The 12,088-nt window shown below is 33.9% G+C and overlaps 2 protein-coding genes across 3 annotated transcripts in view; one reads left to right on the top strand and one right to left on the bottom strand.

Moving 5' to 3' along the window:
* The window catches only part of LOC144849889 (protein sidekick-2-like), a 42,260-nt gene extending 34,443 nt beyond the window's left edge, over window positions 1–7,817 (bottom strand). Inside the window, exon 1 of the mRNA XM_078706990.1 lies at window positions 7,407–7,817. Coding sequence (XP_078563116.1) covers window positions 7,407–7,473 — 67 coding nt within the window. The 5' untranslated portion in view covers window positions 7,474–7,817. The remainder of the gene's footprint in view (window positions 1–7,406) is intronic.
* A 977-nt stretch (window positions 7,818–8,794) lies between these two features.
* On the top strand, window positions 8,795–12,087 carry LOC144849902 (CST complex subunit TEN1-like). Of its 2 annotated transcripts, XM_078707010.1 has the most exons (3): window positions 8,795–8,958; window positions 10,226–10,412; window positions 10,579–12,087. In XM_078707010.1, the coding sequence occupies exons 1-3, from the start codon at window positions 8,810–8,812 to the stop codon at window positions 10,591–10,593; spliced, it is 351 nt and encodes a 116-aa protein (XP_078563136.1). In that variant the 5' UTR covers window positions 8,795–8,809; the 3' UTR covers window positions 10,594–12,087. The 2 variants fall into 2 exon arrangements, with proteins under 2 accessions (XP_078563136.1, XP_078563135.1); XM_078707009.1 differs by lacking the exon at window positions 10,579–12,087 and having other exon boundaries at window positions 10,226–10,546.
* The last annotated feature ends 1 nt before the right edge of the window (window position 12,088 follows it).

Genomic DNA, 12,088 nt, shown 5'->3' with positions numbered 1-12,088 from the left:
TTCATTATTTTTAAAAACTGTACTGACCAAAACCTAAGAATCAACCAGGTGCACCACTTATTTCCAATTTACTTTTTCGACCGATATATAAATAGAGACGTTATAGATTGGACTGTATCATTAATCTGTTGCAGTAATCTTGAAGTTTGCAAATTTCCAATGATCGAAGAAAAAACAACATGGCGCCCATTCATCATATGTTTATGGTTACTTATTTAGCACGCGCTCTACTTTGTTTCTATTTTGACAATATATTCTCTTTTGTGGGTTTGTACGTTCTAATTTTATTTCATCATTTATGTCTATATACACATAATTCAGGAAAAGGTCGGGTGGCAAAACCCAGGTGGCAACGGGCCTAGATTCCTTTAATAATATTAAAAACATGATATTTATAGTTTAATAATAATAATTAATAATAATTTAACCACATGTTACTCTGTAGTGGGCCACAGCAACTAATGCTGTTTTGAACCCGACCACCGACCACCCACCCACCAAAACATAATCGGTACAAAACACCAAATCAACTAGCCGAGTTATTATTTTTTAAAGATATTACTTAGTCTATTTTTAGCTGGTTCCTTCAAATTAGAAACGAGGTCGACTGATGACCTTATCTTGACAGCATTAATTTTTGAAGCAGACAAAATTAAATCAATTTAACATTTTCTTTGGTATTCATGTCTATTAATTTACAATATCAAAACCATAATCTCTACCTAATTGCAGGCGTCATTCAGGAATAAATCAGAGGCAGTAGAATTAATAAGACGTATCATACTATTTTATGTCGCAGAGTCCATGAACAAAGAAACTGTACAACCAAACTGGGTAAAAACTGTCATTTATATTTAATGACGAAATAAAATAAATGCAGAATATAAAATCACATGAACTAGATATAGGGTTCGCTTGTTACGCGCTCAGTGAGAGGGAGGTCACGCAGGGTTCGTGTGAAACGGGAATAAGGCCTCGGGGGAAAACTTAAGACTCAGGAAATTTACCTAAAGCGTGGTTCACACTAGAAATGCAACGCAAAAACGTAGTGCAATGTACTGTAATTGATTTGACCAATCACAAGCGAAGGATTATTCGAATTCGAATTGCGTCTCTAGTGAGAACCAACCTTATGTTAGGGTGAGTAAGGAATAAACAATGTACACGTATGGTTCTTTGAAACTTAAATTCTCATGAAAATTCGAGCATCGCGCCGCCGACGCAACAATCCGGAAGTTCAATTAATGCTATCAAATATACGTTTCGCGGAAACTAAAGAGAGAGATATCTGAAGGGATGTTTGTTACATTCTATTGTTTTTTTATATTTGAAATAAAGGATGATTTAAAAAAATGTTTAGGTACATTATAGCATTTGGATACGACGAGGGTTAAAAGCTCTACCCTTAAGGTTACATTTTGCAATGACGTGCCGCAAGAACAATAGCTTGAGTTGGTTACCATTTCAGAGAATCGTGCTATATCGGATATCTCGCCTTATACGATCGCCAGTTTACGTACATTTCGTAACCTAAATCACTCTTACGTTCAAGGATGCACTCAAATATTGATTTCTCTGTTTTAAAAAACATCACTGAATGTGTTGATTTAAAATGTTTATTTCTGTTATATCGATCCGTATTGCTTATCGATTATCATACATTAGACGACAGTGGTACTTTGTCGCTAAGGTTCATAAAAGTAGGTCCATTATTGTAAACATTTCGTTTTTAACGGATGCTGGAACATTATTGTCGTGGGAAATTGATTTACAAAACATATTGTTAATCCTACACATAACCAGGCCTTCTCCAACTTACCTGGAGAACTTAGCATGAGAGAGAGACGGTCATTTGAATACAGAAAGCAGCTGTTATAAATGACTCTAATAAGGACCACTAAAAGCCAATTTACACAGACGAGCGGTATCGGTAATACAAATTATAGAATATATGTTATTCCTTATGACATAACGCGGATCGGACGGGCGGTTTCCGCTCAGGATAGATATACAGTTTCTACGTATAGGACAAGCTACGCGGTTTTCCGCTTACCGTTACCGCTCGTCTGTAGACCATTTAACTATGCGTAAAAGTGCGGTTTTTATTGGTTGGACATAACTAAATAACAAATATGTAAAACGTAATAAGTCTAAATATGGGTCTACATTAAAGAAAAAATGCATTGATATTATTATACTGCGTTGTCTAATGCGGCTTGGGATCAGTGTCTAAACTTAAATAAATCAGAATTATTGCATAATGAATATTTGACACGAGACATGAAATATTCGTGCATAATTTTGAATAATATTAAATTAGCTGCTAAATTTAAAAAATGTCTTGTTAATCAGCCTTTAGTAGGCCTAATAAATAGCATAGTCTAGGTCATTGTGGTTGGTTAAAACAATCTGATTTCCCCCTCCTCCTTGGAGTATAGGCCTAGACACAGAACATGGCAATGTTTCAGTGCTATACTATTACACTGATTGCAAATTTCACCCGGCATTCTTAAACCAATCGTGGCGACAGTTATTATTTGTATTTAATGTTACCGACATTCTTTGATATCACCTGATATCGTTTATTCTGAAATTTTCAATTTACTCTGTCAATCATGTGACATTAACTCTAAAAAATAGCAATGTCAATATTTCAAGTTTTACTGCCTTTTCATTTGGTGTCTAAATTGAATAAGCCAGGCTGTAAAGAATATCAAAATAAATACCCGTAAGCTCCTCAATCTCGTCGTTTATATGGTAATGTAATGTTGAAATTACAACGACGAAAAATTGATATGAATAAAACTATTCCCAAGCGAGGTATATAAAAATATGAAGAAGAAAATGTAATGCATTGAATTGAACAGAAATTTGGAGCGAGTTGTATTAATTATGAAATAAAATTAATATAAATGATTGTTCATAAGCAAACACAAAATACGGTTTCTTTCTACGACTACATGTGTGTAATATCCATGTAATATGCCATTATCAGCTTTTTAACATGAAATATCATAATACACACACACATATACAATAGGATTCGATGATAGACTTCGAACATTATAAATCATAGGTACCCAAATATGGAAGTACAATGTAATGCATGTACTACAATTTTCGTATTATAAATGCACACACGGGTATACGTATACACAAAATAACTTAGTATATAATTTACTGTAAAGCCCATAATTATATAAGTATAGAAAAAATAGTTTATAAGTATATATTATCTGTCTGTAATCGACACCAGAAAATCCCCAAGGATAATGAATAATGCCCAGAAGGAGGATTTTTACCTAATTATGCCAAATCATGTTATTCGTTCCACTTGTACAGAATGTTCTCGTTTGATTGTAATTAACACAAATTGCTATCACAGTCAATGCGCCCACAACACGAAGCTTATACTACATTAGCTATGCATATTACACTGTACATATTATTTTACATTACCTGCGAATTATCAATTATGACTTACAAGTTCAATGGTCATACACATTAAAATAAATCGGATAGTATATTAAAGGTACATTAGCAAAAAGAAAGTAATGTTCTCCGAGAGCCGCAAATTATCAAGAGTACGCGCGGGGTATTCAAACGTAAGTGTGGTGAGTGTAGTATCAAATACTACACCGTATTTATTTAAATAAACGCCCTGCTTTGAAAAAACGCACACTCGAATAAATTCCTCCGATGAAACATCGCTTGGAATAAGCATATAAATCTCCCTTTCATTTCATTATTTGACCAACACAAATTGTACAGTATAGGCCTACAGAGAAGATTCGTCCTGGACTGCAACGTATATTGACGCAAAGTGCTGTATTGCGTAATCACAAGTGGGAACCGACGACGCAACAGTGCTGCAATCAATCAATCAAAGTAACATTTATTTCTCTTATAATTTCATAGTAAATAACAATTTATAGTAAATAAAAATTTACAGTAAATATGATTAAAATAAGAGGGGCAACATTCCAAAAAAGCGAAGCTTGTATAAGGCAATCCATAAAAACTGAAAAAGAAAACAGGACAACACGGGAACCAGAAACAGGACAAAAACAGTAATGAAGACTTTTAGTTTCAGGGTACCGAAAAAGACTAAATATAAAAACTACAATGAGTGAAAGGATAATTACACATAACTGGATAAGAGATGTCGTTTCAACTTAAAAGAAAAACTCTTCTTTGACAAAGCACTTTTTATAGGAACTGGTACGCTATCCCAGAGTTTAGGACCAGTGAACTTAATGCTATGTTTAAAAGAAGTAGGCCTAGTTTAAAAAAAAATACGTATTTGATTTGCGCTCCGAGTTTTGTGATTATGAAAATTAAGATTGAAACTAAATAAATCATCAAAGTGTGATGGAAGGATCGAGTTTAGCCATGAATAAAGAAAAACACTTTGTTGAAGATGGTTAATATCCTGAATTTTAAGAAGACATTGCAGGTTTGATTTCACGCAGGCGACATTATTGGAAGGGCATTATCTTACGTTGCGTAGGCCTAGATTGCGTCACGTTGCGTCGCTAGTGGGAACAACAACAACAACAACTTCAATTTTTGACACGTCAACATTTCCAGTAGATTCCATAATCCCAATTGTGAGCCAGGCCTTCTTAAATCAATCATGTAAACACCCATTTTATATTAAAAGTCATGCATGATGAAATATCTCGATGGTTCATGTTACTAACTATAATGTTACGGATGGAATAACATTCACTATAGTCGAACAAGGTAATAATCAAACTAATTAATACAACATACGATGATACATAAAACATGTGTAGTCATGATACACATGAAACTTCTCAATGATACAAATCAAAACAACATGCAATAAGCCACGAACTGGTTCTATAGTATGTAATAATGTTTCTGAATAACATTCTCGGTTTGAAGAAGTTTGAATGTAATGTTTGTTTTATAACATAATCGTCACGTGTCATCATATTACAACATATCATATTGTGATCATCACTAGCTTAACTGCAGCATATTATACGCCAATATATCAAGATCACATCGTGTTAACATTTGCAGCATATCGTAATGATCATCATGGTCACATCATTTGCAGCGTTGTTTTAATATCATGATCACCATCATCACATTATCATGTTGCAGCTTGTTATAGTGATCATGATCACATCATTTGCAGCGTGTCATGATCATCACCATCACATTATCATGTTAGCATGTTCCAACATGTCATATGATGATCTTTCTTTCTTTAGATCAGCATGATCACATGTACATCATATTAGCATTACAGCATGCCATGTCATAATCATCACGATGACATACTGTAATCATGTTAGCATGTTATAACATGATCATCAGAATCAATTATTGCAGCATTTCATATACCATGATAATCACGATCACATATTCATGTTTGCATATATTGCAGCATGACATCATAATCATCACGATGACATATTATTGCACTGTAATCATGTTAGCATGTTATAACATGATCATCAAGATCATCGTGTTCAATTATTGCAGCATGTCATTTGCCATGATCATCACGATCACATAATCATGTTTGCATATAATATTGCAAGCATGAAATCATAATATTCGCGATCACATTGTACTGTAATCATGTTAGCATGTTATAACATGATCCTCAAGATCATCGTGTTCAGTTATTGCAGCATGGCATATGCCATGATCATCACGATCACATATTCATGTTTGCATACATTGCAATCATTTAATCATAATAATCGCGATCACATTATACTGTAATCATGTTAGCATGTTATAACATGATCATCAAGATCATCGTGTTCAGTTATTGCAGCATGTCATATGCCATGATCATCAAGATCACATAATCATATTTGCATAATATTGCAGGATGACATAATCATCACGACAACATAATAACGTTAGCATTCAGCATTTTGCGATCACATTACGTCACCATCATTTTTAATTTATAACATTATACATTCCAGTACATTATGCTATTATATTTATTTATTAATACTTTCGTCCATATTTTATTGATTGTTCTCCCTCGGTTGATTCACGTTTACACGTTTCTCATACTTATCGTATCTCTAACTATTAACCATCGTTATGTATCATAAGATTATTGTCACACAGCGCCTCAAGCATTTGTTAATAGAATAATCAATACTAGAAATCAAATATCAATGATATATGGTGACTCTGCATCCTGTTTTTAATTATCCATCTGTTTATGTTGAAATAAATGTAGTGTTTTCAATAATGAAGTCCAATAATTTCACGTATTAATTATTCGTTGTTATGATAGCGCTATAACACAAAGCTAAGCGTTTCACATTATTACACCGGTCATTTTGATCAAACACGCATGGATACTCCCATAATGCAGCTATAGCGTATAATCAGCAGCGCAATTGTGTTTTGACCTATACCAGGTACACATTATTCACCTGGGTGGGGAGAAGCAAACGAAATAAAGTGTCTTGTCAAAGGTTACAGTCATTGCGGCGAGACTCGGATCCAGTAGTCAAACGTTCAACACACTGTCCCACACGCCCTTATTTGACAGAAATCTGGTCAAAATTAATTCTTTATCAATATCGTTTCGCGTGATCCAGACACACGTCCGTGCATGTCACTCGACTATATTATTCGAGTGACATGCGAGTAAAATATGTATTTTTCTCAAGGCGAAAAAGTGCAAGCTAATATTTGTGCTTTTCTCAAACAAGGCCATATACATGGCTGTAGTCGCGTGCGCAAAGTTGAGTTAGTGTTTACCGACCGACCGACCAACCGACCGACCGACATAGTGAGCAATAGAGTCGCGTTTTCACGCGACTAAAAATAGACGTGATCAAATACAGTAATATTTAAAATATTGAAATAGATCCATTGGGTAAGGCTAAAACGAAAAAAAAAGTAATATATGTAATCTAACACTATTCAAGAAACATTCCCATTAGAGGGTGAGGTGGGGGTGGGGTGTATGAGTGAAATGAATGGCAAGACATTCTTGTGTACCGAAGTCCTCTACTGTATATAACAATTTCAGTTCAATTGAAATGCTATGATTTTTTTTTTAGATATATATTTTTTTAAATGTTTAAATATCTAAAAGGTACTTTATGGTTTCTTGGAATTATCTGCCTTGTTAATTAGAATCGTATATTAACACATAGAGGAATTCCTCCTTGTTTCAATACCGAATAAATAAAATAAAAACATATACAGGTACAGACGTAAATTAATGTTCAGCCTAATCATCTGAAAACGGTGTGAAAGACAGGGTTTGCCCCGCAGTGCATATTTACGTAAAGCACGACTCATCGGCACAGTTCACTTCAAATAAATTTTGATCTCGCCAGAGGCAAAATTCAAGTTTTCTTTTTTTAAAGTAAATGATAACTTACCGATTCGACTAGTGCTGCTAAATTCAACTCCGACAATTAAGCCCACAAATAGTATCTTGACAAACATTATGTATTTTTGGTAAAATTCGAAACTGTTGTTGACAATCTTGCGTTAAGAGTCACTATAATTGCCAATGCGCAATGCATACGATTTGTGAAATCGAAAAGCAACCGGGCGTAACGCGGTTTGACACTCGTGGATGGGCTGAACAAATTCCGCTAGATGTTTCCGTATTATTCCGTATTCTTCCTAACGTTGAATAAGAACTGCCAGAGAAGCTATAAAATTAATGAATAATATACTTTCAAGTATACATTTCGTCACATCACCATCACGGGCAATGAGTCGTATACAAAGATGGGTGTTTCGTTAAATGAAGAGATATCAACTGTACAATGCAAGAAGGACCGGTTGTTTTGTTCTGCTCCGTCCCTAATTAGCATACATACCGTTATTAGCCTGCCTTATACCAGCTTTATATTCACGAAGGCCTACTCGTCATAACTTGGTAAACTGGTTGTTTACTATTAATTACAAAGCGCTACTTCTTAAACAACCTTACACCCCTCTTGCTTGTCTTCGTTCGGCTGATCAAAACCTACTACTTGTTCCTAGAATTAATTCTTATGGACAAAGGTCTTTTGTTCTCTGCTGCTTCTCTTTGGAATTCTCTCCCTCGTCATTTTACTGAATCAACGTCTATTGCTATTTAAAAAAAAAACTTAAAACGCATCTTTTTAACATCCAATATAAGCGCCTTTGATTTTTACTTCGGTTTAGTTGATTCTGGCGCTATACAAATACCTAAATTATTATTAAATTATTATTGTTATTATCATTTATTATTAAAATTATTATTATTATTATTACAATGTGTTGTAATGTGTTATTATTTTAATTAGGAATTCTTTACTGTTATACAAAACAAATGTTTATATATTATCGTTTGACAACTTTAAGCTAAAGCATTTTTTAAAACAAGACTGGTTAATAAAACTATCTCATTAACTCTTTATCAGCAATCCTCCTAGGGGAGCAATGGTTTGAATATTGCATACTTTAGAAGTATCTAGAATCAATAGGTGTTTTTTATAGCAATGATTAATACTTCTCTATCAAATGTACACTTTTCACCCCAATCGCTTTATCTTTTCTAAGTTTATAATACGGCCGTGTAAAATAACGTCCTCTAGATGCAACGTTAAGCCGATAACCCATACTTGTTGTACAGACGACGTATGGTAAAAATGAAACGTGTCGAATGGAAGGGAATTCCCCCAATTTGGCAATCGGATTAAAGTGCCCCTGGTAATCAACAGCTGCTTTTCATCCAGGGACTTTACATGATGTTGACGTTGAGGGGGACATTTATTATTGCACGACACACGCTGCAAACAATCCTATGTCGTCCGCAGCAGCCGCGGTAAAATTTGATTATTTTTATGAAAAACAAATGTCATCTTTTGCAAGTTTACCTCCGCCCGGTTGTATTAAAACTGTTGAAGAAATCTGCAATGAAAGAGTTCCTAAAACGGCAAGAGTTATAGGAAGGTTAGGCCTAGCCTCTAGGCCTAGTTAGTGGTGTCTTGTCTTGTTTGTAGGCCTACTACTAACTAGCCTTCTAGTTAGTAGGCCAAGCTAGACCCTAATAACCTAGCCTAGGCTAGTCTACTAAAGTAATACTATAATAGTATTAGTAGTAGGCACTGTGATGTGTGTGTACTACACTGACAAGCCAGCAGTACAGTAGCCTACATGCCTAGCTAGTAGTAGGCCTAGGCCCAGACCAGGCATTAGTAGCCTAGGCTCTAGTATATTTCCCTCTGGTAAATTTTTCATTTGTGGTGCAACATTGCAAACAAAAAACATGCAAAGCCAGTATTTATACTTTGGCATTTTGTTAAATAACAAAAAAACAGTATTTAAAATGAAAAATTAAGAATGATACATCAAACCTGTACGTAAAGTACCAAAATAAAAAGAGCAAACAGATCTCCTAACTACGGAAGCGTCTAAGTGCCATTTATTTGGCGACTTGTGAAGATAATTTATCTTGTCAAGTCGACATAAATATGAATATTAATTATTATGTCGACATAGTAAACATTATATGTCATCATGGGGAGATACATTATATTGTCAAGTTTACTTCACAAAAACTGCATATTGACATGATGAGATAGATTTATCATACCAAGTTACTCTACAAAAGAGTTTATGTCGACATGATTGACATGGATTATCTTGCCAACTTCACTTGAATATAGGGAGTTTTTGGCATGTATTGAAATCAAGACTGTTCCATTATTTTCATAGCTTGTTCAGGCTGCTTTTGTTGATCATTTCATTGTATCAATTGCTTTGATTGCTCATTATTAATTATTCAACATGTTTAGTTAGTACTCTATGCTGTGGTAGTACTGAGTGGATAGCACATAGACGCTTCCATACCTAACACTACAGTAAAACGTATGTTGCACATAGCCTAACATTTTTAACAAATTGCACCCGATTCCCAGTGCTGTATCTCCACATACTATCTATTTCCGAAGTATCATGTAAGGTTAGGTTAAGGGTAGGTTATTCTAGATACACATGTGATGTTGTATTACTAAATATTCCTATGTCCTATTCCGGAAATATAACAGTACCGAAAATCGGCTACAAATTGATGACTGTAACATCAACAGTAAGATCACAGAAGGCGAGTACAAGTTGAGCTCATGTGTCCTATAACTTTATTTGCATACAGACACACATCATGTGGGAATACTATCTACAACCATAATTGATTTAACTTCACATTTAATTGTTTTAGATTGATAGAAAGAGATATCAAGTCGGAGAAAGGAATCCTATCCAGCAGAGATAAACGACACAGTTTAACAATCAATACAAGACTTATAGAACCATTTCAAGCCAAGATAAATTGTCTCTATCAAGTTATTGGTGAGGTGGATGTAAGCCGGGATCAGCGAGAGGTGATAATAACCGTGCGAACAGCAGTATGTGTCGAAGGAACCGATTTGATTGCGTATGAAAAAGCTCTACAGTTTCAACGCGAGTATTTGTACACTAGATAGAAATGAATAATTAAATCGGTTTTAGAATAATAAATAGAAGAAAGATAGCAAAGGTATAGATTGCATTTTTACTTTCTTAATTTTCCAGATGGAAGATTTTTAAGCACAATTAATTTATCTATATGATTACAAAGGTGATTGCCAAGTTGAGAAGTGGTTCAACTAGTTCACCTCATAAAGGCTTTTCAAGTATTTGTACAAAACAACATGTGTAAAAATAGTTGTTAGTTATTGATCTTAAAGATGTCATTTTCCCCCTTAAAAAATAATTCCAATTTTTGTTGAATATGCAAATGTGTTGGGGAAAAAACTTGTAAACAATTGTAATTTAAAGAACAAAAAGTCAACCAGAAGGAGTGAAATTAAACCATTATTTGTATTCATTTTTTTTTCTTCAGAAGTGAATAGGTTTTATGTTATTAATAAGGTTTCTTTGTTGGTACAATATTTACAAAAATAACAATAATTTTACATTCAAAGGGTTTAAACAAAGTTTTGTCATTATATTGTACACTGTAAATTGAATGCAAAAGTAGTGCTGTGATACATCAAACATGTAGTTAAAACAACGGTCATTGCAATTGGACAATTAAAGTCTAGACCCCTTAAGCTGTCGAAATTAGTGTCACATTTTTAAATTACATACTTGTCAAATATTATATTTTGCAACGTTGCCAAGGTCAATGACTTGGTTTATTGTTATTAATAACATTGTTTATGATACTTCAGCTTGAAGTAGTGTTACGAGGTCAACAAAGGTGAATTTGATTTTGTTGGGAGAAAAAAGAAAATGCAATTATGACAGAAAAGAATACGTGCGCAGAAGCTGAGCGAAATTCTTGGCAAAATGCAGAGATGATGGCGTTCTCTTTAATATTTTGACCCACATTAAAGATACAACTCAAGATTTCAATAAGCTTTTGTGATGTCACCAGTATATCTTTTTCTTTAAATCAACCGGCATAGCCTGTTGGTAAATACCTATAAACACATTCAGGACCGTAAATACAGTAACTTGAAAACTGAAGGAGTTATTATGAAACAAACTTGCATAAAAAGCAAGTAATATTTGGAATATTTTGCAAACATTTTGCCAAGTAATGAGTTTAATGTCTGACTGCACTGTTGAAAAATAGCCATTACTATTATAACTATGTAGAGGTTCTAGATGGAGATTCGACTTAGTAATTAGTAAAACGATGTTGATACTTGTGAAGCTTCATGTGTAATACTTCCAGCTGTTAGTAGTTTCCAGACAAAAATCGAAAGTGACTGGTGGACTAACAACACAAAGAAGATAAGTTGGGGCAGGTTTTGTATAAAATGAAAGTATTGTATAACATTGCTAATGTTAGTTTAATGCTTACAATCTGAAAGTAATTATTTCATTCAATTTTCGTTTTTGAATTTATTTTTATCAATCGTAAATAAATCCGAGGACAATACAACTACAAAGATCAAAAAGTTTCCATTTTAAAACCAAACAGAATAAAATCTACAGTTTCAGAAAATGCTTTAAATTTACCCATAATGCAATGTGACTACCTTATCAGGGCGTGTATTGGGAAAGAAATGAATTGAGAATGAACTATCAACAA

The sequence above is a fragment of the Antedon bifida genome, chromosome 8 (assembly GCF_963402885.1).
Source record: "Antedon bifida chromosome 8, ecAntBifi1.1, whole genome shotgun sequence".
In the NCBI taxonomy this organism is placed as follows: domain Eukaryota; kingdom Metazoa; phylum Echinodermata; class Crinoidea; order Comatulida; family Antedonidae; genus Antedon; species Antedon bifida.
This window is presented reverse-complemented; position numbering and strand designations above follow the sequence as displayed.

Coding starts and splice junctions, on each gene's coding strand:
- LOC144849902 (XM_078707009.1), top strand. CDS start 8,810: ATGTCGTCCGCAGCAGCCGCGGTAAAATTTGATTATTTTTATGAAAAA. Junction 8,959..10,225: donor ACGGCAAGAGTTATAGGAAG/GTTAGGCCTAGC, acceptor TAATTGTTTTAG/ATTGATAGAAAGAGATATCA.